This window comes from Xiphophorus hellerii, chromosome 11 (assembly GCF_003331165.1).
Source record: "Xiphophorus hellerii strain 12219 chromosome 11, Xiphophorus_hellerii-4.1, whole genome shotgun sequence".
NCBI classification, from domain to species: Eukaryota; Metazoa; Chordata; class Actinopteri; order Cyprinodontiformes; family Poeciliidae; genus Xiphophorus; species Xiphophorus hellerii.
In genome coordinates, this window is record NC_045682.1 from 20382352 (window position 1) to 20404322 (window position 21971).

The window sequence follows — 21971 nt, forward strand, 5'->3', positions numbered from 1 at the left end:
ATAAGCTAAAGTAGCATGGGTAAGCTAAAGCAGTATAGGTAAGCTAAAGTAGCATCGGTAAGCTAAAGCAGTATAGGTAAGCTAAAGTAGCATCGGTAAGCTAAATTAGCATGGGTAAGCTAAAGTAGCATTGATAAGCTAAAGTAGCATGGGCAAGCTCAAGCAGTATAAGTAACCTAAAGTATCATAGGTAAGCTAAAGTAGCATGGGTAAACTCAAGCAGTATAGGTAATCTAAAGTAGCATCGGTAAGCTAAAGTAGCATTGGTAAGCTAAAGTAACATAGGTAAGCTAAAGTAGCATCGGTAAGCTAAAGTAGCATGAGTAAGTTCAAGCAGTATAGGTAACCTAAAGTAGCATTGGTAAGCTACAGTAGCATGGGTAAGCTACAGTAGCAGAGGTAAACCAAAGTAGCATCAGTAAGCTACAGTAGCATGGTTGCAGACTGACAGTGAAACAACTGGAGGAAAATCACACATCTGCTTAATGTGATAAAATCAGAATACATTTTAGAATTTTAAACAGAAAATTTACCCAATTCATATCAGTTAAAGTTGTAAAAATTGTTGTCACCCATCATTTGCTTCAGCTTCACCATCTATCTTAGCTTGGGTTTCTCTCAAGTCACCTATGCAACTGGCATTGCATTGGAGCCTATGTGTTGTAATACCTATCTGTTTTTTATTAAACAGAAAAATCAAAGAAAATGCTGCTGGTTGAAGCATTTTACATCCCAAATAAAGAGGGAGCTCATAGTAGTCTTCATGTTGTGGAGTCATAACAATAGCAACAACATGGCAATTTCAAACCTTGGCTCCGGGATTATGAATTATAAATGAGAGTCTCGTGAAGATGGCTGACTTGCTGATTAAGACTGACACATGGAGCTCCACCCCGTCCCCAAGTGTTCATCAGCAATCTGCTCCATCAGAGGAAGCTGTGACGAAGCCCGTCCCAGACAGGGAGCTCAGCTGATGCACTGTCAGTCTGTGACCTTGTAGGACTATTCTAAACGGGTCAGAAATACTGAGATGTAGTCTGGTTGACATGGCCTTCTGCTTTGTGTGCTTCAGAGATGCACCTCAGGTTTTGGAAATTACGTTTTCCCCCCAGGTTTTCTCCGGATTAAATGCACTAAACGGTTTATGTAAAAGTGTCCCCAAGCCAGAAGCAATATTCATGTTATTCCTTGCGTCATCGTGACTTCTGCTATCCAATCACCTGTTCCCATGTCTGTCTGTTACATTCTGCATGCTGATTAATGCACTTACACCCCTCAGGAGTCAGTCTGTCCTCGTTCTGTTCTGCAAAATGAACCTCTAAGTGAAACATATAGGAAAATTAGGTTTTAAACAGAATATGAAGGGGGCTTTTCTAAGGGGAAAAACCAAGTGGAATAAAAGTATGCGAGAGAAAAAGTTCATTTTGTAAAAAATCTATGCATATAATATGGGAAATTAAAAAGAAGAGGTCTGATTTTCACAGGCTTTCTGTCAGCAGTCAAGCTTATTCACTAAGACGGCTTCTGTTGTACAAAATTGAAAAACTTTGATGTTATTTTGAAGAAGGCACTAAAATCTCCACCAAGGCTGTGAGCTGTTCCCTCTGTGACGTTTTTTCATATTCTCAGCCTCAAAACACAAAAAAAAGAAGAAAAAAAAGAACAACAACAGCCTCACTACAGGAAGGTAGGTTTACTTATTTATTCCGACTAAAAGTGATCGATGTGTGGTACAGTTTTTGTGGTGTTATTAAGCACTTCTCGGTGTGACGTGACTACTAACAATGCTGACGTGTGCTCTTCAGACAGGATGGATGAGACCAGAAAATGATGTAGCACCTTGTGTCGTAATGCCACGGGGTCAAAAGGGCGAGGACGTCGGATCCGGAGGCTGCGGTCGAACATGCGCCAACACTTTTCCAACGAGCTGCTTATCCTCCTGCAGGGTTGAGACTTTTTCTTTTTTCTTTTGTCACTTTTGTTGGGTTTGCCTCCTGAACCTATCCAACTTCAAATTCTAGGTATATACACAGCAGAGCGACGGTCCAATCCGCCTCTGTCCGCGTGAGCCAAACTACTCGGTCTGGGTCACGTCTAGGGCAAAGCGAACGACGCCGCCGCTCCGCCGAGGCTCGCCTCCCTCCAGCAGTGGCTGTGTTCCTCCTCCAGCAGCACCCTGGGAATGATGATGACTGGGTCGGAGAACCTCGTCTTTAGAATCTCTAGGAGGCAGCACAATTTTTTTTTTTTTTTAGATATCAGAGACAGAGACAAAAAGAGACAGAGGATAAGGGATTTACCTTGGACAAAAACACAAAGTCGTCGTGTTGAGCTAAGCACCCTGAGACCGCTCATTACCGGGGCCCTCAGAAAGAGAAATAAAGCTAACAATGGGCTTTTTTTAAAAAAAAGAAAAAGAAAGTCAAACAAACATCTCAATTAATTTCTTTAAAAACTGTCAGATACTCAGATTTCAATCTCCTGTTTCATCCAATCGCTTTCCAAGCTGTCGTTTGAGGAATGAGGGTCTCACGGTCGCTAAAAAAATGCAGTGCGACAATGGGATAAAAGAAAAAGAAAATCTCACTTAAAACAAATCAGAAGGAGCGATTACATCGTTAGCATGCACTTACAATTTCCTCTGAAATGTGTCTTTCCGAGGAGGCGCTGCTTCCCTCATTCCATTCACACTCACCCTCCATCTTATTTCCATGCTCAGCACTTGTTCAAGACAGAGGGCAAGGCCTAGGCCACTACGTAGAAGTGAAACTCAGATTGCAGGTCCAACAGAAAACAGTGGTGGCATGCGTCAGAAAACACATTCGAATGCAAACGAGGGTAAAGTGCAGAAGAAAAATGAAACTTTGACTTTTTGGGCTGAACGGGAGAGAGTTCGTTCATGTGAGCGGAGCACATGAGAGACCCGTCTCATGCATTACCTTGCAAACGTGTTGACACCCCCATCGGCTGTTTGACACTCTGTCATGTTTCAAACTTCACAAACTTCTTGGCTCTTTTTAGAAAATGTTTTTTTATCGGGGCTCTATGTGCAACACCAAAACTGAAGTTGTGCATAAAGCGGATGGAAAATGATACACGGTTCACACAGATTTTCATTCTAGCGTTCGCTTTCAAGACAGCTCAAGTTCAGTTAGTTTCGATAGACAGCGTCTGCAATTGCCACATCATAAATGATAAAAAAAAAATGTAGCTTTGGACTTTGACTAGGTCAGTTTAAATTGTGAAAATGCTTTAAACCAAGGGTGCTTAAGAAATAAATTAGGACAAAACTTGGCTTTTAAGTTAAAATCTACTTAGAAAACTTTTAGACGAACACATCTTTCCCAACCTTTCTGCTTTCCCTCTGTTGTCATGGTGACCATGACAACAGAGGTCAGCATAGGTCACTACTACTAAGTGACCTATGCTCTAAACAGTACAACCTCTCTGCACCCAAATCTGCTTCTTAGTGCTATACTAAAACTTGGCTAAATACAGCAAGTGTTTTCAAATGCAGACTGGCCTACATCTTGTTTTTATTGCTGAGAACAGACAAAATATTTCTTCAAAGTCAAAGTCAGCTTGTTTTAAGCTGATGATTTTAGTCCACGTGACAAAACGTTTGGACGTCCCGGTTTTAAGCTAAATCAGTCTATTGTAACTCATGCTGTATGTCGGGGTTGTTGCTGTTGTTTGGTCTCTATTCTCTGAGGAATGTTTGATTAAAGATATTAAATATGTTTACTGTAAATTCAGTGTTTATCTGCTGAAGTTACTTTTACATAGTTAATAGCTAATTAAGGGAACATCTGCACTTACTGTAGACTGATTTTAAATTAAACTCTTTACTCATGTAGTGACTTCTGAAGTCACTTAGTACCATTGGAGCTTTTTTAGGGGGCATCGGATTAAAAAAAAGCGCACCACACTTTTCAGATTGTACGTCAAATAAGTCGAAAACCATGTCGCATTTCCCACTTCACAGCCATGTGCCACTTAGGTTTGGTTAATCGCAAAGAATCCCAATAAAAAGCGCTGGAGTTTGCGGGTTGTGGGGATAGAATTACTTTCGCAAGGCACTATATGAGAGGACTGCTTCTTAAAATGGAACAGATTCAATCATGCAGTTTCCAGAAACCATGAAGGCCGGATGCATTACAGGAGCTGGTTCAGGAATGGTAAGAGATGGCTGGACTACACCTCAGGCCTCCTTAAGGGAAGCCGCGGGCGGGATGTGAGACACGGCCTCCATCTCACCCTCCCCTCCCACTCTAGTGTCCATATGGAAGAGAAACACGGAGGGGAGTCGAGCAAAGACAATGTGGTGATTTGGTCTGAATAACAATAATAATAATAGAGAACAAAAAGAAAAAAAAAATCAGAAAACTGTGCCACTGTAATCGAAAAACGAAAGCAGATCACGACTCCATGAGCAGGTATGAATGAGAATGAGAGGCGTTTTCTGGCTGCGTTTGGCTTTCTTTTGCTTCTGGCGTTGGGTTTACCTGGGATCGGGTAGTGCACAGCCCCACAGGTGTTGCTTTAGGGTCTGCACCCAGCCAATATCTCGGATTGGCTGGCAGAGTTGTATGTAGTGGTACTGTTTAAGCACAACCCTTCAAATGAATCAGAATGTCACTCATTAGCACAGAACAAACTGGACACAGCATCATCTAGTAATAATAGTTAAAAATGACATATAGGAGAGAGGTAAGTCTATCACACATCTGTGTTTTTGGTTGTTTGAAGCACATGACATGTTTATTCTGGAATGAGCGTCTTCTTTTTTCACGCGCATGTTGCTCCATAAACCCAATGAGTTCTTGGAATATATTGGAAAGTGATGCAAGAATAATATATTCTTCAGCCCCCACATCAGAGAAACATGCGCGTGTCGGAAAAGAAGAAGCTTCGGCTCATGCCAGAATGGGGGGGCGACTCTTAGCTAAGCGTAGCGGAGGGGTTAAAGGTGGGGGGATGTGAGAGCTACATTCTCTTCCATGTGGATAGACCTGATACAATGTAGTCTGTCACACAGACAAAGACCGGGACACGCTGACAGACACCTGCAACCAACTAACCTTTAACCATTCCTCTTAACAAAAAGAAGCAAAGAACACACTGCTTTTCTGCCTTTTTTTTTTTGCATTTATTTAGAATGTTTCATTAAGACCAAGCAGATAAAACACAAGCACGTCACAGTTTTTTTTTTGTCCAAGACATAGCTTTCTTTAGCATACTTTCTATCCTTATTTTTGTCTAATAAATACATATAGATAGCACCGAGTGTGTGGTGTAATAATTTACATTTACAAGACAAGGTGCCCCCGCCTCCCCGTATCCTCACCCATTCACCCTCCCCAAACACCAATCAAAGGCTGCAAAATGCTAATGAGTCGGGCCCATGTCCCAGATGGGGTTGGTGTTCAGCTTGAATGTGTGCGGTGGTGATGGTTGCTGAGGAGACAGAGCGAGGAGTCACAACTTTCAGTCATTCTGAATGAAGGGGATGTTGAGCTGCAGACAAAGCGGTGGCGGCGTGACACAGAGAACGAGGCTTTACAGCTCTGATGGACCCAAGAACGGGATGCAGTGTTGTATCCTGACCAAGACGTCCGGGATTGTTTGAGTTTTTTTACAGTCTGACCTTAGAAGCATCCATCCGATATCAAGACATCTATAATTTATTTTACCAGCTGGTAACAAAATTGCAAGAAGACATAATTTGAGATTGTACCACGAATAAGAACAGGTGTAGAAATGATAACTCTGTTAAAATGAAGAAATTACTTTGCTAATTTGAGTGTCAGGCTACAACACGTATCCTAACACCAATAAAGTTTTACACCGATCAGTTCTTTGGACAAATGTTTATGGAAGCCTATTTCTGCCATGAATGAAAAAATACAAGTCCAACAGGAAGTCATAACTATGAGATTTAAAGTCATACTTTCAAGGATAAAAGTCCTAATTATTAGGTAGGAAGTCATAATTTCTACTTTCAAAGTCAAAATCATGAAAATGAAAGTTTTAGTTATAATCTGATAATGAGATAGGAAGTTAATTCTGACTTTGAAGGTCATTTCTACTTTCAGTGAAAAACAAATTTACATCCATATTTATGGGTTTTTATTTTTCCTTTTGTGGCAGAAATAGGCTTCCATAAATGTTCAACCTTCTGTTTTTCTAGATCTTTGATGGGCTGAGACTGATTTTCTTTTAAAAATACACTAGAAGAGAATAAAAGAATACAATTATTAATGTATTTTCTAGCCCTCTAGCTGTGGGCAGTCGTTAATTATTTACACCAGGAGAAACGCTGCTGTGTGAAAGAGCAGTTCCTATGCATCAGGGTTTTACTATTAGCTAAAAACAAGGTCAAAATGATTGTAGGTTTTACAATTTATTCTGTCTTTAGCAATCGCCACAGAGCGTGAGGCTAGCATAGCTAAAGCTGCATTATATTCCACAGGATGTGGATGGTTGTCTGAAGATTTCTGAAAGGCTGCCATTTCCAAATCCAGCATTTTCCATCAAAAACAGAAGACAGAAGTTCGGGAGGATAAAACAGCTCCAATAAGCCTTCCTGTTATCTGCTGAAACTCTTGATCTTTCAGTCTAGATGACATGTCATAAAAATTACTGCTTTCTTTTCAAAACTTGACACATCTCAGTTCTTCCCTAATGTCATTTTTAACACAACAGTGTAACTGGAAATAGCCAGCCTAGTGTTTTTTTTACTCAGTAACAGAGTTACCAAACCAAACATTGCTGTTGTCTATGTGACCTGCTAGCATTTAGCATGGTGTGCTTATTAAACAGAAGTAGATTGGACCTGTCACTGTTAAACACTATCTGATTACGCTCACCAGCATCTCTAATGCTAACTTTAAGTCCAACATATTGTGAAGGCTGCTGAATAAATTTTTTTTTTGAAATAACGCATTTTAACATTAGCAAAATTAGTAGCAGTTTTGATTAGCACTGGGACTTTAACCTGTTACTTTAGTTAGTTAACGGTATTGATTTCAATGCATTAAATACTTTTAACGCCAATAATCAAATTTTACATACAAGAATTCCACCAGGAACCTTTGGATTCATGGGTTTCTGGCATGCCAGTAAATCTGACGCACAAGCAATAAATTAAAAACAATAAATATCTTTGTTGTTGACCTCTATTTATTCAGAAAATATATATTTTTAAATTATTTAATTAACAATGTTGCTTGCTTTCATGATATTTAGGTTTTGATTAAAAAGGGGATAATTGCGGTTAATTAATTACAGACCCTGCAATTAACTCAATTAGAAACTTTAATCGAGTCCCACCATTAGTTTCAGAGAGTCACACCAGAATAAATGGTTTGGAAAATAAATCTGACTTTCTTCACTGACTATTATAAACCCAGCTGTAAAGACAAAGTAAAAAAAATGCTGTGGTGCAGAAAGTCCAAGTATATGTCTGTTTTTTTGTTGTTGTTTTTTTTTTACTAGCGGTGTTTGTTTTCATAGTTATCATTTAAAACCAACAAAACAACAACTTTCTATCCCTAATATCTGAAGTAGATTGAACATTGACATCTCTGTCACTGCGCACCTGTGTATGAATAATTTAAAAGCTGAATTATAATCTGTTTCTTGTCGTCCCAAGCCAGTGAAATAACATCAGTGCATAACAAAAAAGGCCGAATAGGGAGGTGTGTGTCTCTGCATTAACACAGTCACATAACTGTGGCCTCTCAGACGGAGGAGCTTTGCTAATAAAGGGAGTGTCGGAGGTGATTCCACTGAGTTATGAGCAGTCAGGCTGAAAGCTGCGAGCGTTGTGTGACAGACACACAGGAAACAAACATGAACAGTTCCCAGCTCCTCTGAGTGGCTCCCTCCCTAACCCTTATTATGAGAAATGATAGTACTGTGGTTTAAAAGGGTTACGTCTGCATTACAGCATTATGTAATTCATAGGGAATCCTCCTCTGTTCTCTGACAGAATGGGCCTTAATGCATAATCGGTTTAATGTAACCTAAACGTTGCTTTCAGAACAAACTGGGTGTCCCAAAGTACTGCGGTATGAATGAGGCTTACATGAAAGGAGCAGATGATGAATGGGAGAACAGGATCTGCAGATGAATTAAAGACATTTTCTATCAGAAAATGACATTTTTAAAAAAATTTTTTTACCAGAGTTCACATTTACCAAAGCAGAGATGGTGATATTGCCAAACACGCTTTTAGAGACAGTGATAGAAAGGCAAACAGAGCGAGTACAAAACAAGCTGTGGATCACACGCACACATCATGAATAACCAAGCTGGACATTTATCAAAGATTTTCCAGTTTGCATCTTGAAAAAAAAAAAAGAAAAAAAAAGATTTTTCAAAAGAGCCAATATGAGTCATTTTTTCTTCAAGCCCTCCTCCCTCAAAAAAACAAAAAGAAAAAAAAAAGATAAATCCTTGATAAACTCTACAAAGCAATCTGCTCAGCTGATCAAAGCCAACCCTTCAGACGTGCTTGTAAATGGGCCCATGCAACAAAAGTCATCCATTGGTTGGCCGGGCAGCCAAGTAGCCATGGCAACCTGGAGATGGAGGCGAGTGGAGTGGGGGGAGGTGGGTGGCATCAAATGGCGGAGACAGGAAAGAGGATGCTTCCACCCACTCGTTACTATAGCGATCTAGTACAGAGTGAGACAGGAAGAGCAATGACATGTCATGTTCACACCCTGACATGTTACTGGAGTAGAAATGTAGCCAGGAGGTAGTGAGAGAACAGAGAAGAAGAAGAAGAAGAAGAAAGCAGCTAGAGAAGGACGAAAACAAAGACAAAAACTTGGAACCAATTTTGCAGCCTCTGGGTTTGTGTCCCACAAAAAGAAAGAAAAGAAAAAGGAGAAGTAGTGCTAAATGGTTTTTACTCTTTTGCCTCAGCCAGTTTGTTGTTGATCTCTTTACTTTTCTCCTTGTCCCCGACCGCCGGCCGGTTCTCGGGCTGGTTCTCCGAGGTCGTCTTCTTGGAGCCCTTCAGTGCGGCGCTCTGCTTATCTTTGGCTTTCCTCACCGGTTTACCCTGGCCTGCTGCTGCGGCTCCAGACTTTTTAGGTTTAGAGCGTGGGACACTATACCTGTCAACCTAAGGATGTCAGACAGCAAACAGGTGATTCCTGAGCTGAAATAGGCCCCATGTTTGATTATTATTATTATAAACGTTTCAACACAACACAAGTCTACACAGCGCCCTACAAACGCATGTGTAGCTTTCGAATTGTTTCGTTTCGTCACGTTCCAACCACAAATGTCATTTTATTGGGCTTTTATGTTGTAGAGTAGTAGCATATGCACGCCACACTTTTCAGATTTTTGTTTGTAATAAAAAATATGCTGATAGCCACATGTTTTCTATTTGATTATGTCGCTCTTTCAGAAAATTCCAACAAGATAAACTGAAGTTTGTGGTTGCAATGTAGCAAGATGTGTGAGCCCAAATGAATTTGTCCCCATAACAAACTTTGCTGGATGATAAATTGTCCTAGTAACAACTGCGATTAACAATCATATTGTTGTTTTGAGACTATTTTCAAGTAATTTATTGATAATGGCATAATGATGAAATTCTGCTCTCTCAGAGACCAATAAACTTGAATTTTGTAGCAAAACGAAATATCCAAAAGAAATAAAACATGATAATCAAAAGGAATAAATAAAACGGATATAAAAAGCACACACAACTGAAACCATAAATAAAACGGATTATGATGTCTGTAAACCAAATTGCCCTTCAAAAACTATCAATCATCAGAGTGGAAATGATCAAACTCATTTTAATGCATCATGTAATTCATTAATTTCCTTTAGCGACAAACTTAGAACTGTGAAAAAATATGAATGCTTTGGAAAACACTGCATAGTAGAGAAGTGTTTGTCTCCAGCTCTGATGTAAGTCAGTTCCTTATTTGCACAGATCCACAAGGAAATGAGCGAAACGTGAAGGTGAGATAGGAAAGGGTTTCAATGGAAATCACTCTTGCTGATTCAGAACTACACTACGTAGTCAGGTGAGTTTGTTCTTACCTGTTTGCTGGGGTCGATGTAAGGCTCGCTGTACAAACTGCGTATCCTCCTCCTCTCCTGGGCCTTGTTGTCAGTGGGCTGCAGTGGAGCTAGTGCCTTAAAGTTGGCGCTGTAGCTGGTCTCTAAGCTCGTCTTTTCATCTGGAGGCAGGTACTGAGACTTTGCCCGAATCATCTTTACTGGCTTCACGTCTTTGTACGCCTTGAACTCGGTTCTGTTGGGAGGAAGCAACAAAAAGGTATCATGAAACCAAATCAAGGATTTGTTTGGTCTTAGAGCCGTTGTAGGCAGATAAAATGAGTCAATTTCTGCCACAAAGTTCAGATTTTTTTTAAATTAAAAACATGTTTTTTCTAGAAAATTTCTGAGGTTAATCTCAAAATTTCTGAGTTTTTTTCTAGAAAATTTTCAACCTTTGTAGCTCATAAATTTTCTTGTTTTTTTTTTTCATAAAAATTTGCTCCTCTTTTTTTCTTTTCTATGTGCAATGGCCCTAATACGCAGTCATAGTAACCTACTATGTGCTTTCTGAGGTGTATGTGGACAGGCACCTCCTTCCCCTCGTTATTGACAATGTTATTTACACAAACAACTGTTAGATACAGAAAATGCCAAGTATACTTTTTTTTTTTTTTTACCAATGTTTTTGGCATACACTCTAGCACAGTGCGGATACTGCATTCCCACTTTTTGCTTCACTGCTAATAAATCCCTTTCAGAACAAAACTCTTAGGTGTGGAAGCTGCTACAGAGGAAGGAAAACTATTCTGTCAGTGAGGAATTAAAAAGCAAAAATCAGAGGAAGAACAAAACTTTTAAAACTGAAACTTTTTGTTACAGAAGTGACCTCTAACCCAGAAAGCTAACTCAATTGTTGAGCGTGGTTTTTATTATAATACTCTAAGAGATCAAAATGTTCATTTAAGGTGTAAAAAAACGAGTTGTTAATGTGTATTTCTTGCCACAGCAGAATGGGGTAAACAGGAAGTAAACAAAGAAAATAAAGTCTTAAAAGTAGAAGGAAAAAAACCCCAACACAGCCCATCTACCATGACCTTTTCATCTCATTACTCTAAAAATAAAGTCAGCTCATAATGTATAGTCTCTCACTGCTTTATAAAGCTTTCCATCTGCAGCACACAGGCTGCTAACAGTAACAATACCTTGGCTGCTGAGTGCAGAAAAAAAGCTGCAGAACAGAAGTGAGAATCCTGCATTATATAACAGGACTGAAGTGCATCTCTGAGGCTGCAATGGGCCAAGACGCCTCGATGCAGAGAAATGTTATACAACTGCCATCACCGCCAGGAGTACAGCACGACCACATGACACCAGTGTGTGCATGTGTTAGTGAAAGAGGGGCAGATTGTGAGAACAGACAGGGTTCACAGTGTGAAACACCGGTCTGCGCTGTAACATCACTTCTATTCATCAACATATGACTGCGTAACAATACAGCCTGTGTCTCTCAGATCAGGAGGTTCTTGGTACTAAGATTAAAAACTTTGCGTTCAGCGTCACTGGGCTGCAACTTTCTGCTAAACAGCAGCAGTTTTGTCTTCATTGATAATGTTTAGAAAAATATTGATTTGAAGGGCAGTTCATCAGTTGGCTGATTTTCCTCTTGATCGTCCCTGATTGAAATTCAAAAATAGGATATTTTCCCGACCAGTGAACACATCATAGCTAAGCGCTACCTAAAAACAACACACTTCAACATGGACTACAGTTACGGAGTGAATGACACGCAAAGTTATGCTAATTTCAGAAACAGAAGCATATTTTAAAATATGTCAAAAGAAGCACAGAGCTGCAAGAAGCTGTTTAGTGGTGCACTGAAAAATAACAAACGTAAGTTAATTTGTTACAAGTAATTAAATTAAGCAATTAAATATATTAAGTTTATTAATTTGTGCTGAAAAAGCATAAATACATTTGATTACCTGAAGCAAATTAACTCAGGGATATATTGTGCATCCCTAAAGATGATTATTTGTCCTTAAAGGTTAGAAAGAAATACTATGAAAGCTGTTCCTTATATCTCCTTATATTATTGCCCTTAAACAATATTTGGCTAAAATTGCAGCCGGCAGGTCAACGTTGTATAAAACCCAGTATTCAATCAGCGCATTATTAATACAAATATGTTCCACTTATGCGTGAATTAGAACTATTGAAGCTAAAAAAAAAAAATAAAATAAACAGTGTTTTAAGCGTCTGTCCTCCAGGGACAGAGTCCTGCAACTTTTAGATGTGTCCTAATCTGCTGCAGCTGATCAAATGGTTTAAATGACCTCCTGAGCCTTCACTCAAGTTCTACAGGGTTCTGCTGGTAACCCAATTCTTTGATTCTGATGTGCTGAAGCAGGCAAACATTTAAAATGTAAAATAAAATAAAAACATACCAATCTCTGAATGTTTTATGTGCTGTGACTTCCTGGTATCAACTGCCTTTATTTAACTGAGGGAAAAGTCAAATTTCTGAAATAAAATGAATGCAATTTGAGAGAAAAATCAAAGAATATGGTTTTTATCTGAAACAAGTCATACACTGGAAGTGATTAATAAATAATCATAAAACTACAGGGAATATTTCCATTTTAGTTCGACTCTTATTTCCACATTCTTACTATGGAGGTTTTCACAGCCAGTCTGTGTAATTTTCCTCCCCGATATTCTGTGTGGCTAAACCTGTTTTGGAGAGCTGACCCTGCTGACCTTCTGTCATAGAGAATGGATGCTCAGAGAAAGACCTCATCTGTCCAACCGAACAGTGGCACTCATGGAGGGACAGCTGGGTCAGGGTAATGTCCAGTCCTGAGCTCATGGGGTACAAAGTCGCCTACACACATCTTAAACCACAGAACCGGTCTAAAAGTAAAAGTAGAATGTGACTATGAGGAGGACATAGAGAACTAACTTGGGTTTGAGTAAGAAACTTACCGATCTGCGTAAAGGTGTATGATTGTGTGTGTTCAGTATGACCAGAAAAGTGCTATATAAATTCTATCATTTCCCCATTTTGACGCTGTTCTAGAGAAATGGATTGGGAAGATAATTAGAATTTTTGTGGAGACATGAATTAACCCTCATGCATTTTAAACTTGGCAATACATTACAGCAAGAATTAGATGGTGCAAGAAGGTACAACCCTTTGGCATGGGATATTTTAGATTACTTGAGCCAACATGAGACATTCTCTGGCGGTCACCTGTATCTAAATGAGGTATCTTGGTGTATATATATATATATATATCTATAAGAGCTTGGATTTGTTGCCCTGATTGAATGTTGCTTAGGGGGATGGGGCAGAAGCATAAAATTGTCTGAACTTTTCAGATTATAACCAGGCTACCAAGTCAGCCTGGGCAAAGGCAGAATCCTGATTACTTTTGAGTTCACATGCACTGCTCTCCATTAAAATAAGTTTCATATCTGATTTGCACCAAATTATCCACTTCAACATTTTACAACTCTGAACTGCAACCACTTCATTTCTCTACTTTGCACTGATTTTCAAAAATCAAAAAATTGTAATGGATCTTTCTTATTTTAGTAATCAATTATTCTGATGATTAATTGGATTAAAAAATGGCACTTTCTGCTGATTTTTAATTTAACCACTTCAGCTTACGTTATACAAAATTGAAAGTACATAAAAAAATAATTCAGTTCTTAACAATTAATCAATTACTGAATTAGTTGACAATTATTTCCATATTGGATTCATCGCGATTAATCAGATTAATCATGTCAGCCCAAATTAATACCCTTTTGATTTTACCAGCTGAACATGAGTTGAACTGCTCTAAGTGTTTTAAAACAGCTGTTAGGCCAAATGTTTAAGAGAAAATGGCAAAGACAAAAAATTGGGAAATTATAGTGTCCCTTAATTCAGTGGTTCCCAAAGTTTTTCTTCTGGGCTCCCCTATGGACTACAATAACTCACCACCCTCCAAAAAAGAAAAAAAAAATCAACTGGGCACACACATCGTTCAACCAGAACGATGCGTTCTGGGTTAGGGTTGGGAAAAACTGCCTTAAATTAAGATTTGAATCTCGTATCATTTTGTTCTCATGGGTTGGGTGAATTTTGAAACCCACAGCTGAACATGCGTTGGTGCTGCTCTAAATGGGTCAACTTCATTTCTTTCTATTTTGTCCTACCTTTTGTCAAATCAACTGAAAGGTTTGTTTTAGTCCAGTGGTGTCTCATCAGAAAAACAACACAGAAACTAAAGATGCCTTAAATAAGGTAAAAAAAATAATAATGAAGGTTTAGAACCTGTATTGTTATTAAACCTGCATGATTGTGACATTGTATTAATACGTAAAAAAATATGGGAAATAAATATTTCAAGAAGCTTTAGCCCACGTTTGCTCCACTAATGGCATCTAAAAGCATCTTTGTTGTTGAATTTTTGTGTTACGGTGCAACCTGTTGGTACAGAGTCTGCACAGTGGGGCAGTACTGTTGTCTTTCAGCAAGAAGGTCCTGGGTTCAAATCTCAGCTTGGTGAGTGGGGGGATTTCTGCATGGTGGTGTTCATTCATGGTGTTCCCCAGGGCTTGGTTATTGGAGTACTTTTCTTCATCTTCTACATGCTACCTTAAGTGTCGTCATGGGAAATCACTGTTTGTCTGAAAACACAACTTTATCTATCTGTAAAATCAATGAAAGTAAGTAATCTAGGAACAACACTCGTGCCTAATGGAGGTGAAGCTAAATTAATCAATAACCTCACTGTATTATGCCACAATGACCTTGGTAACAAGGTGCTTCTGAATATAACCACTGTCTGAAATCTCAGAGTTAGATTTGGCAAAAGCCTGTGCCTTAATGTATAGTGAACAACTGTGCTGAGCAGCAATATTACACATGCACAAAACGGCTAAAATAAGAACCATCTGGTCTCAGAATAGTGCAGAAAAATTTGTGCATGCTGTTGTAAGCTTGAAAAAACAAATTATTTCTCTGTGAAATCCTTCAGACAGAACTCTCATAGGGTGCAAAATTGCCACAGAAATTGTAGTTGAAAACTCCTGCATGTCTATTACCGTGTTACTGTACTTTGAAATCTCTTTTGAAAAATAAAAACAGTTCTTCCATACATTTCTGGCTTGTCCTCTGGTTATTAGCTCTGTTATTTCTCTATTATTTATATCTTTTAGCGGCTTGATATGCAGGGTTATATGCAGTTTAATGTTATTACTGTCATAATTGTGAGGTGTTTGAGTTTGTATTTGATTATGCCCCTGTTATTTACTTTATCTTAGATCTAGCCTTTATATTTCATCCCTTCTTGTTTAGTTTTGCTTGGATTCTTTGTGCATTTGAGTTTTGATTACAGTTCAGCCTTTCACCTCTCCTCATGACAATTTGTCTGACAGTTGCAGCTTCTTTTACAAGCTCTATAATCTGTGCACTGATACTGCGAAGACAAATTTTCCTCTTGGTGATTCTCTGTAATTCCACACCGACACTAGTGAGAGATAAAGCACCAGCCGGCCTCAGTCTAAGTCATCCAGGCAATCGATTTCCCTGTGCACAGAGCCCCAGCTTTCATTCTCAGCAGCCATTCTTGTTGTGTCAGCTGGTGCAGCTTCTGGTTTCTGCTCAGCAGCTCCCTCCTTTCTCTCTGTGCCGCCTAAAAACCTCTAGAACTGCTTAAGGTTTTGCAACTTCTACAGTTAAAAGGGAATATTTCATGAATCACAATTACTGAAACACCACAGGCAGGATTGAGCTAGTTTCTGTTTGAATTGACATCAGGGTTAAAGAGTTTCAGCATCAGATTTAATCGGAATACATTTCGCTGTCAAATCTGTGTGAGCAGATAAGACAAATCCAGATTAGAGCAGTTACATAAGACAAGCAGCTTTTCCAGAGAATGTTCTGAACCAAGACAACAACAGAACACAAGTGGGTTTTATTTTGAGGAACAGAATCAATTGTCTTTCAAAGCTTTTGCCTCCCGCCAAAATGTGGCAGAGTATGAGATTGTTCCGTTCACAGTCTATCGACACTCAGAACAGTTTAGACCTGAAAACGGATCAATGCAAATGCAGCTACACCTAATAGCGCTCTTTAGTAAATGTGACATATTTGGCGGTCATTGGGAGTTTATCTGACATCCTTTGTGAGGTTTTATGGTTTTATAAAACAAAAAAAGAAAGAAAACTAAACCAGGAAGCTCCTGAGATTTTACTGCTCAGAGAAATGTGTCAAACAATAATTAGTGACACAAATTATAAAATATATCAGTAACTGAACCCATTGAACCTGAAAGACTCGTGTTTTCTTTGTGCATTTCTTTCCTCAATACTTGTTTCCTCGCCCTACATTTTAAATGCTTTTTATTAAATTGACATAAAAAAGCATGCGAGGCTGACAGGACGAAGAATAGCTTTTGTCTTGAAACAGAGTGGGTAGCAGAACGAAAACAAGAACAAAGGCGCCAACAGCAGCTTTCGCCTCATTTATTGTTACACAAAAATGACATTTAAAGCATAATGGTCAGAGAAAATATGCTGGTGAATGCTGTGGTTAGCAAAAACAGAAATGCCTTTAACAGTTTTCCCAGGTACAAGAAGGAGCCTTTGTGTTTTAAAGAACTGTGTGTTCTCAAAGAGAATCTAATGAAAGTCAGGAAATAGCCAGGAGTAAATGAGAGTCATGCAAGGAAGACAAGTGGGTTTTTATCTGCTAGGTGTCATAAAGTACTTTGACACTGGTATCAAGTACTTGTAGAGATGAACCAATCATATTTCTAACCTGCTCAAACCAGTTTATGCAGATTCAGATTTTTTTTTTTGGACAATCACTGTTTTTTTTCTGAATACATTAAAACGAAAAATTAAAGTAATTACTTCTCAGCCCAAATTTGTGCTGCTTTTACCTGCATCGCTGAAAAACTAAAACAACTCCTACAGAGATATCAGTACAATGTATTCAATGTCTCATTTACTCCTTTGCAAATTTCAATGCATGTGTTTTTTGTTTTGTTTTTGAACACTTAAAACATGGAAAACTGTGCTGTATTACCAGATACTCCAATTGTTTGGACAAGATCTTTTCAAAAATAAATAACAGTTCTGTCCAGAAAAATCTATGAGGGAAATAAATCTTTTCTGTTAACCCTTAGATTGCAAGATCATTCATTTTTATTCATACTATCTTCAACAATCATTACTTGTTTGTAACAGTTATGTTGCATTTGAGAGCAGTAGGCATTACACAGCTCTGCAGCCATAGAGGATTTCACTGTTATTTCACAATAAAATGACTTAAGACCCAACGTGTGAACGTTGCCTAATACTCAATTTAGATTTTTTTTTTTTACTGAAATCCTCTTTTTAAAAAAAAACATGGTTATTAATACTACTAATTAAATGCAATGGCAATTAAATGCAATGGCAGTCACAAACCGTTTACATGGTTGTAACTCGCATGCACAGAAGAAGAACGTCGACGACACACAGCAGCACACTGATTATGGAGGTAAAAATGGATGGATCGATTTTAAAGGTTCTAAGCAATGGGAGCCAACACTATTGTCACAAAGACAACAACCAAAAAACAATAACTTAAGAGTTGGCAATGCTGACTTGTTTATGTCCTGATTTACCACTTATGGCTTCTTCTGGCCCAGGATTATTAAGCCGGATGCTCGTCAGTGAAGTAAAAGTCTTGCCTTGACCTCCAGCAGCTTTCAGAAGCCACCTTCTGGTTGATGTTAACCACTGAGACTGCTTTGCAAAACACAATTCAATTCAAAAATACTTTATTAATCCCAAAGGAAAATTTAATTAAACAACCTGACTGAATTACTTTTTAGAGATACATAGTTCTCTCATTAAGGCAAGTAGAAAATTAATATCATTGCAGGTTAATCCAAAGTTCAAACCCCCTAACAATAAATGACAGATGTTATCTACAGTGTGACTGAAAAATGTAGCCAAGCCTCCAAGATCACAAGAAATCCACGTGGTCCACACAGGAGTAACCTTACAAAGATACAATTAGGTGGAAACTTTTGGCAATAAAACGTAGAAAACATGATTCTGCAAGAACAAGCTAGAGTATAAAATAGAGAGAAAAGGGCATATCTGCTACTTTTTAAAAATCAATTTAACATTCTATTGCTTCTGACAAAAATGGAAGTAATGCAATATGTTTTGAGCTGCAAAATGCTACTTTATGATTTTAGCCATTTGCTCATGAACTATAGTTTTGTTTCTATACTCTGTAACTTCCTTACTGTCTTTGCAGGCAGATGAAAACAGAGTCGACTTGGCTTCTGCAGCCCTTCTTATTACCCAGTGCTGATGGAGAGACCCTGCTTTGCTCCCTGCTGACTGCTAACCAACACAGGCACCAAACAGCCGGAGGACTCTGCTGATGCACTAGCACAGTGCCTGTTGCCTACGAAAACCGAGTCACACTTCCCACCAAAGACTACTCAGATGCAGCACTGAGCCAAATTTTCTGCTTATACATACCACTGGTTATTTTTATAGCTAGACAAAGCATGAAAAACTGCCAAAGAAAACAACTCAATTGAGCATCATGCAGTGGCTCAGGCTTAAATAAACATAATCCAGTCTTTTCAAATGCAGCGAGGAGATGCAGCACACAGCAATGACATGCGTGACTTGATGTTCATCCTTCCACCCGTCCCCATGATTCTCTGGAACGTTGCATAATAGAAAAGCGATTAGCCTCATGGACCTAAATATTAGCAGCATCCTGCAGCTGGTCTCATTCGGCCTAATGGCATTCAGTGGTGAAAACTGAAGCTGATTGTCATTTAATGTGCTCACACACACAAACACACACAGCGTGAAAGGACAAGTTTGTGCAGCGATTGCCAGATTTATGAGTTCACAGTGATCCTGCAAAGAGAAATTCTGCAACAATGTCTTCCTTAAAATAAATCCACTCAGTTTATCAAAGAAAGCAGCGTATGTTCAACTTATGCACTCAGATTTCAGTTAATAGGCCAAAACAAGATGTGTAGTAAAGATTATTGAACATCTCAAATATTTATAGTTAAGTTATATATATGATTGACTGTTTCATCTGGATTTTGTTTGAGTCCTACAGCTGGTAGAACATGTGAACTTCCCTTCATGATTGTTTATTCTGTTCTTATTCAAGTTTTCCCCATTTTTGGCTTAGAAATACTTTTATTAATAATATTATTATTATTGTTAAATCAAATATTGACTAAAAGAAAATGTAGCTTATGCATATATACAGATGAAATCAGATGTTTACATTTACCGAATAAAAATACCTTTTTTTGTCACTGTCTGAAGTTAAATCAGAGAAAGTTTTTCCTGATTAAGGTCAGTTAGAATAACAACGATTATTTCTGTTTTCCAAATCCCACCATACTGACAGGAAGAATAGGTCAGAATTATTATTATTTTTTATTAAATCGGCAGTATATCACAAAATACTGGAAAACACAGTATTATATGTTTTCCGTAACGCTGTGGCACTTAGTTACAATCCACTTTGCAATTTTCAGTTCTTATAAAATGTTGTATATATCAAATGAGACTTAAAATAAATTTGTGTGTGGTTGTGCAGTATAAACCTGTGAATGCATTTTAAGGCCACATCTGAAACACACTGCTGTCTTATTTGACATAATGGGAAAGTCAGAGGAAAGCAGCCAACATGTCAGGAAGTGAACTGTGGAGTCTGGCTCGTCCTTGGAAACGCCTATAAAACTAATTCCTGACATATTATTTCTCTCATTTTTGTGCTATTTATCAAACAGAAAGCATTCAGGTAATTCTAACTGACCTAAAACAGGAGAAGTTTGGTCTCATTTTCAGATAGAAACTCATTTTTAATTCAGTGTATGTAAACTTATGGTTTAAAGTATGTTTTGCCAAAATGGCATAATTCTCACAATTCAACCATAAACATCTGTAAAGGTACTAAGCAAAAGATCCACCTGCATTGGATTAAAGTTGACGATAACATCGGAAATATTAGTAGTGCAATAAATTCACTTTTAGTCAAACTACCTGACAATAAATACAGTTAATTATAAACTATATAGCATTTTTTTTATGACCTCCTTATCCCTGTATGCACCTGACGGCCGGTCTCATCCACTTTGATCAACACACACAAACAAACGGGGAGTAATAACTTACTTATAGGAGGTGCCAGCTGAGATCTCCTCCTTGATCTGTCGGTTCAGGGCATCCACCGCCGCCCTCCCCCTGCCTTCTGCCTCCACCTTCAGGACCACCTTTTTCGGCCCCTCCTGCTTACTGGACCGCTTTTTCCTCTCCTGCCCCTGCAGCAGGTCTTTTTCCTGCACCTTGTCGGCAATGGCGCCCTTTTCCACGCCGCATTCCGCATCCAGCGCTACGTGCTTTTTCACGTGCCTGGGTCGGTGGTGGTCGCCGACGCTCGGTGGGGGTTTGGGTATCCAGGGGTGGTCGTACCTCTTCGGGATGGGCCAGGGCTTGAAGTCCTTCTGGTACTGGGTCTCGGTGTTAAACGGTGTCTCCGGCTCGTGGTACTCGCTCCTGGGTTTACAGCTGGGCTCGGGCCGCACTTTCCAGTGTTTGAAGTCCTCGCGCATCACCGAGCTGCACACGCGCTCCTCCGAGACGCACCTGCGCGGCCCGCGCGACGCTTTCGCCAAGCGGGTTTCCGCACGCGACGGCTGCGTTTCTATGGCGACCCGGGCCTGGGGAGGATGGAGCGACGGCTGCAGCTGGATGTGCTGCATTTCCGACACGTCCGTGTACTTGGTGAAGACCAAAGGCACCGCAATGTCAGCCTTGTCCAGCTGGTTCCAGAACCGGGCCATGCAGCACGCCCGGCTGATGCAGGGCCACGCCATGCTGTGGGATTTAGAGTTCCACTAAAAAGAAAAACAGACAAATAGCTCTACTTCCAATCAGGCTGACACGACAGAAAAATACGGTTTCGCTCTCCGATACAGTGATGTGAGAAAATCAAGATGTCCGAAAATCAAGGCTCCGACGCTTTTGACGTTAAGACTGCATATGTATCCTATTTAATCTGAAGAATGCTGAAGATTAAAAAAATGAAATCACAAACTGAACCGTGAGAACCGTCCGCTGCTCCTTCTGTGTCCCTTCTGGTCGCCCTGCTACATCAGGGCACTGCAAGGAATAACGGCCCCGCCCGCCTGCTCAGCATCCCGGAGACACTGACGGAACCGAAGCGGAAAATATAAGTCAAGCTGGAGAGTTTCACTTCCTGTTTAGCGCCAGTGTTAAAGCTATGATGACCTTCCTGTTACAGTCGAGAATACAGTCGCTTTTATTTAATAGAAACGAAAATAGCGTAAGAAATTACATTTGAAACAAATAAGAAGCATTTCTACTAGAAACGCGGTTGCTACAAATGTGCAATTTTGAAATACAGCAGAACCTTTGACGCAAACTTTAGTACGATATAGTATAGATAGATTGTGGACATAAATATTTGACATAAAAAGGTACGAATTGAAAATATATATATATATATATATATATATATATATATATATATATATATATATACAGTATATATGTAGTCAATTTGTGTGTATGAATATACACGAATATATATATATATATATATATTTATATATATATATATATATAGTATATATATATATACATATATATGTATATATATATATGTATATATACATACACACGAATTGACTACATATATATACTTATGTGTGTATATATATACACACATAAGTATATGTAAGTGTATATACATACACTTACAGTATGTATGTAGGTGTGTGTGTCACAATGATACATTACTTTATGTTGGTCTATCACATACTCTCCTGGGTAACACTTTATTTGACAGAGTGTGCATAAGACTGACATGACAC

The 21971-nt window shown here is 38.9% G+C and overlaps 1 protein-coding gene across 7 annotated transcripts; it reads right to left on the bottom strand.

The window, feature by feature from the left end:
- Positions 1-1687: 1687 nt before the first annotated feature.
- Positions 1688-21546, bottom strand: map6a (microtubule-associated protein 6a). Of its 7 annotated transcripts, none has more exons than XM_032577210.1 (5): positions 20251-21539; positions 10075-10288; positions 8922-9136; positions 4506-4616; positions 1688-2222 (listed from the first exon to the last, which is right to left on the bottom strand). In XM_032577210.1, exons 1-5 carry the CDS (start codon positions 20949-20951, stop codon positions 2075-2077), a joined length of 1389 nt encoding a protein of 462 aa, XP_032433101.1. In that variant the 5' UTR covers positions 20952-21539; the 3' UTR covers positions 1688-2074. The 7 variants fall into 7 exon arrangements, with proteins under 7 accessions (XP_032433101.1, XP_032433104.1, XP_032433102.1 ...); XM_032577215.1 differs by having other exon boundaries at positions 2077-2222; positions 8959-9136; positions 20251-21541; XM_032577213.1 differs by lacking the exon at positions 4506-4616 and having other exon boundaries at positions 8959-9136; positions 20251-21542.
- Between the last annotated feature and the right edge of the window lie 425 nt (positions 21547-21971).

Coding starts and splice junctions, on each gene's coding strand:
- map6a (XM_032577210.1), bottom strand. CDS start 20,951: ATGGCGTGGCCCTGCATCAGCCGGGCGTGCTGCATGGCCCGGTTCTGG. Junction 10,289..20,250: donor TCAGCTGGCACCTCCTATAA/GTAAGTTATTAC, acceptor TCCTCCCAACAG/AACCGAGTTCAAGGCGTACA. Junction 9,137..10,074: donor ACATCGACCCCAGCAAACAG/GTAAGAACAAAC, acceptor TGACATCCTTAG/GTTGACAGGTATAGTGTCCC.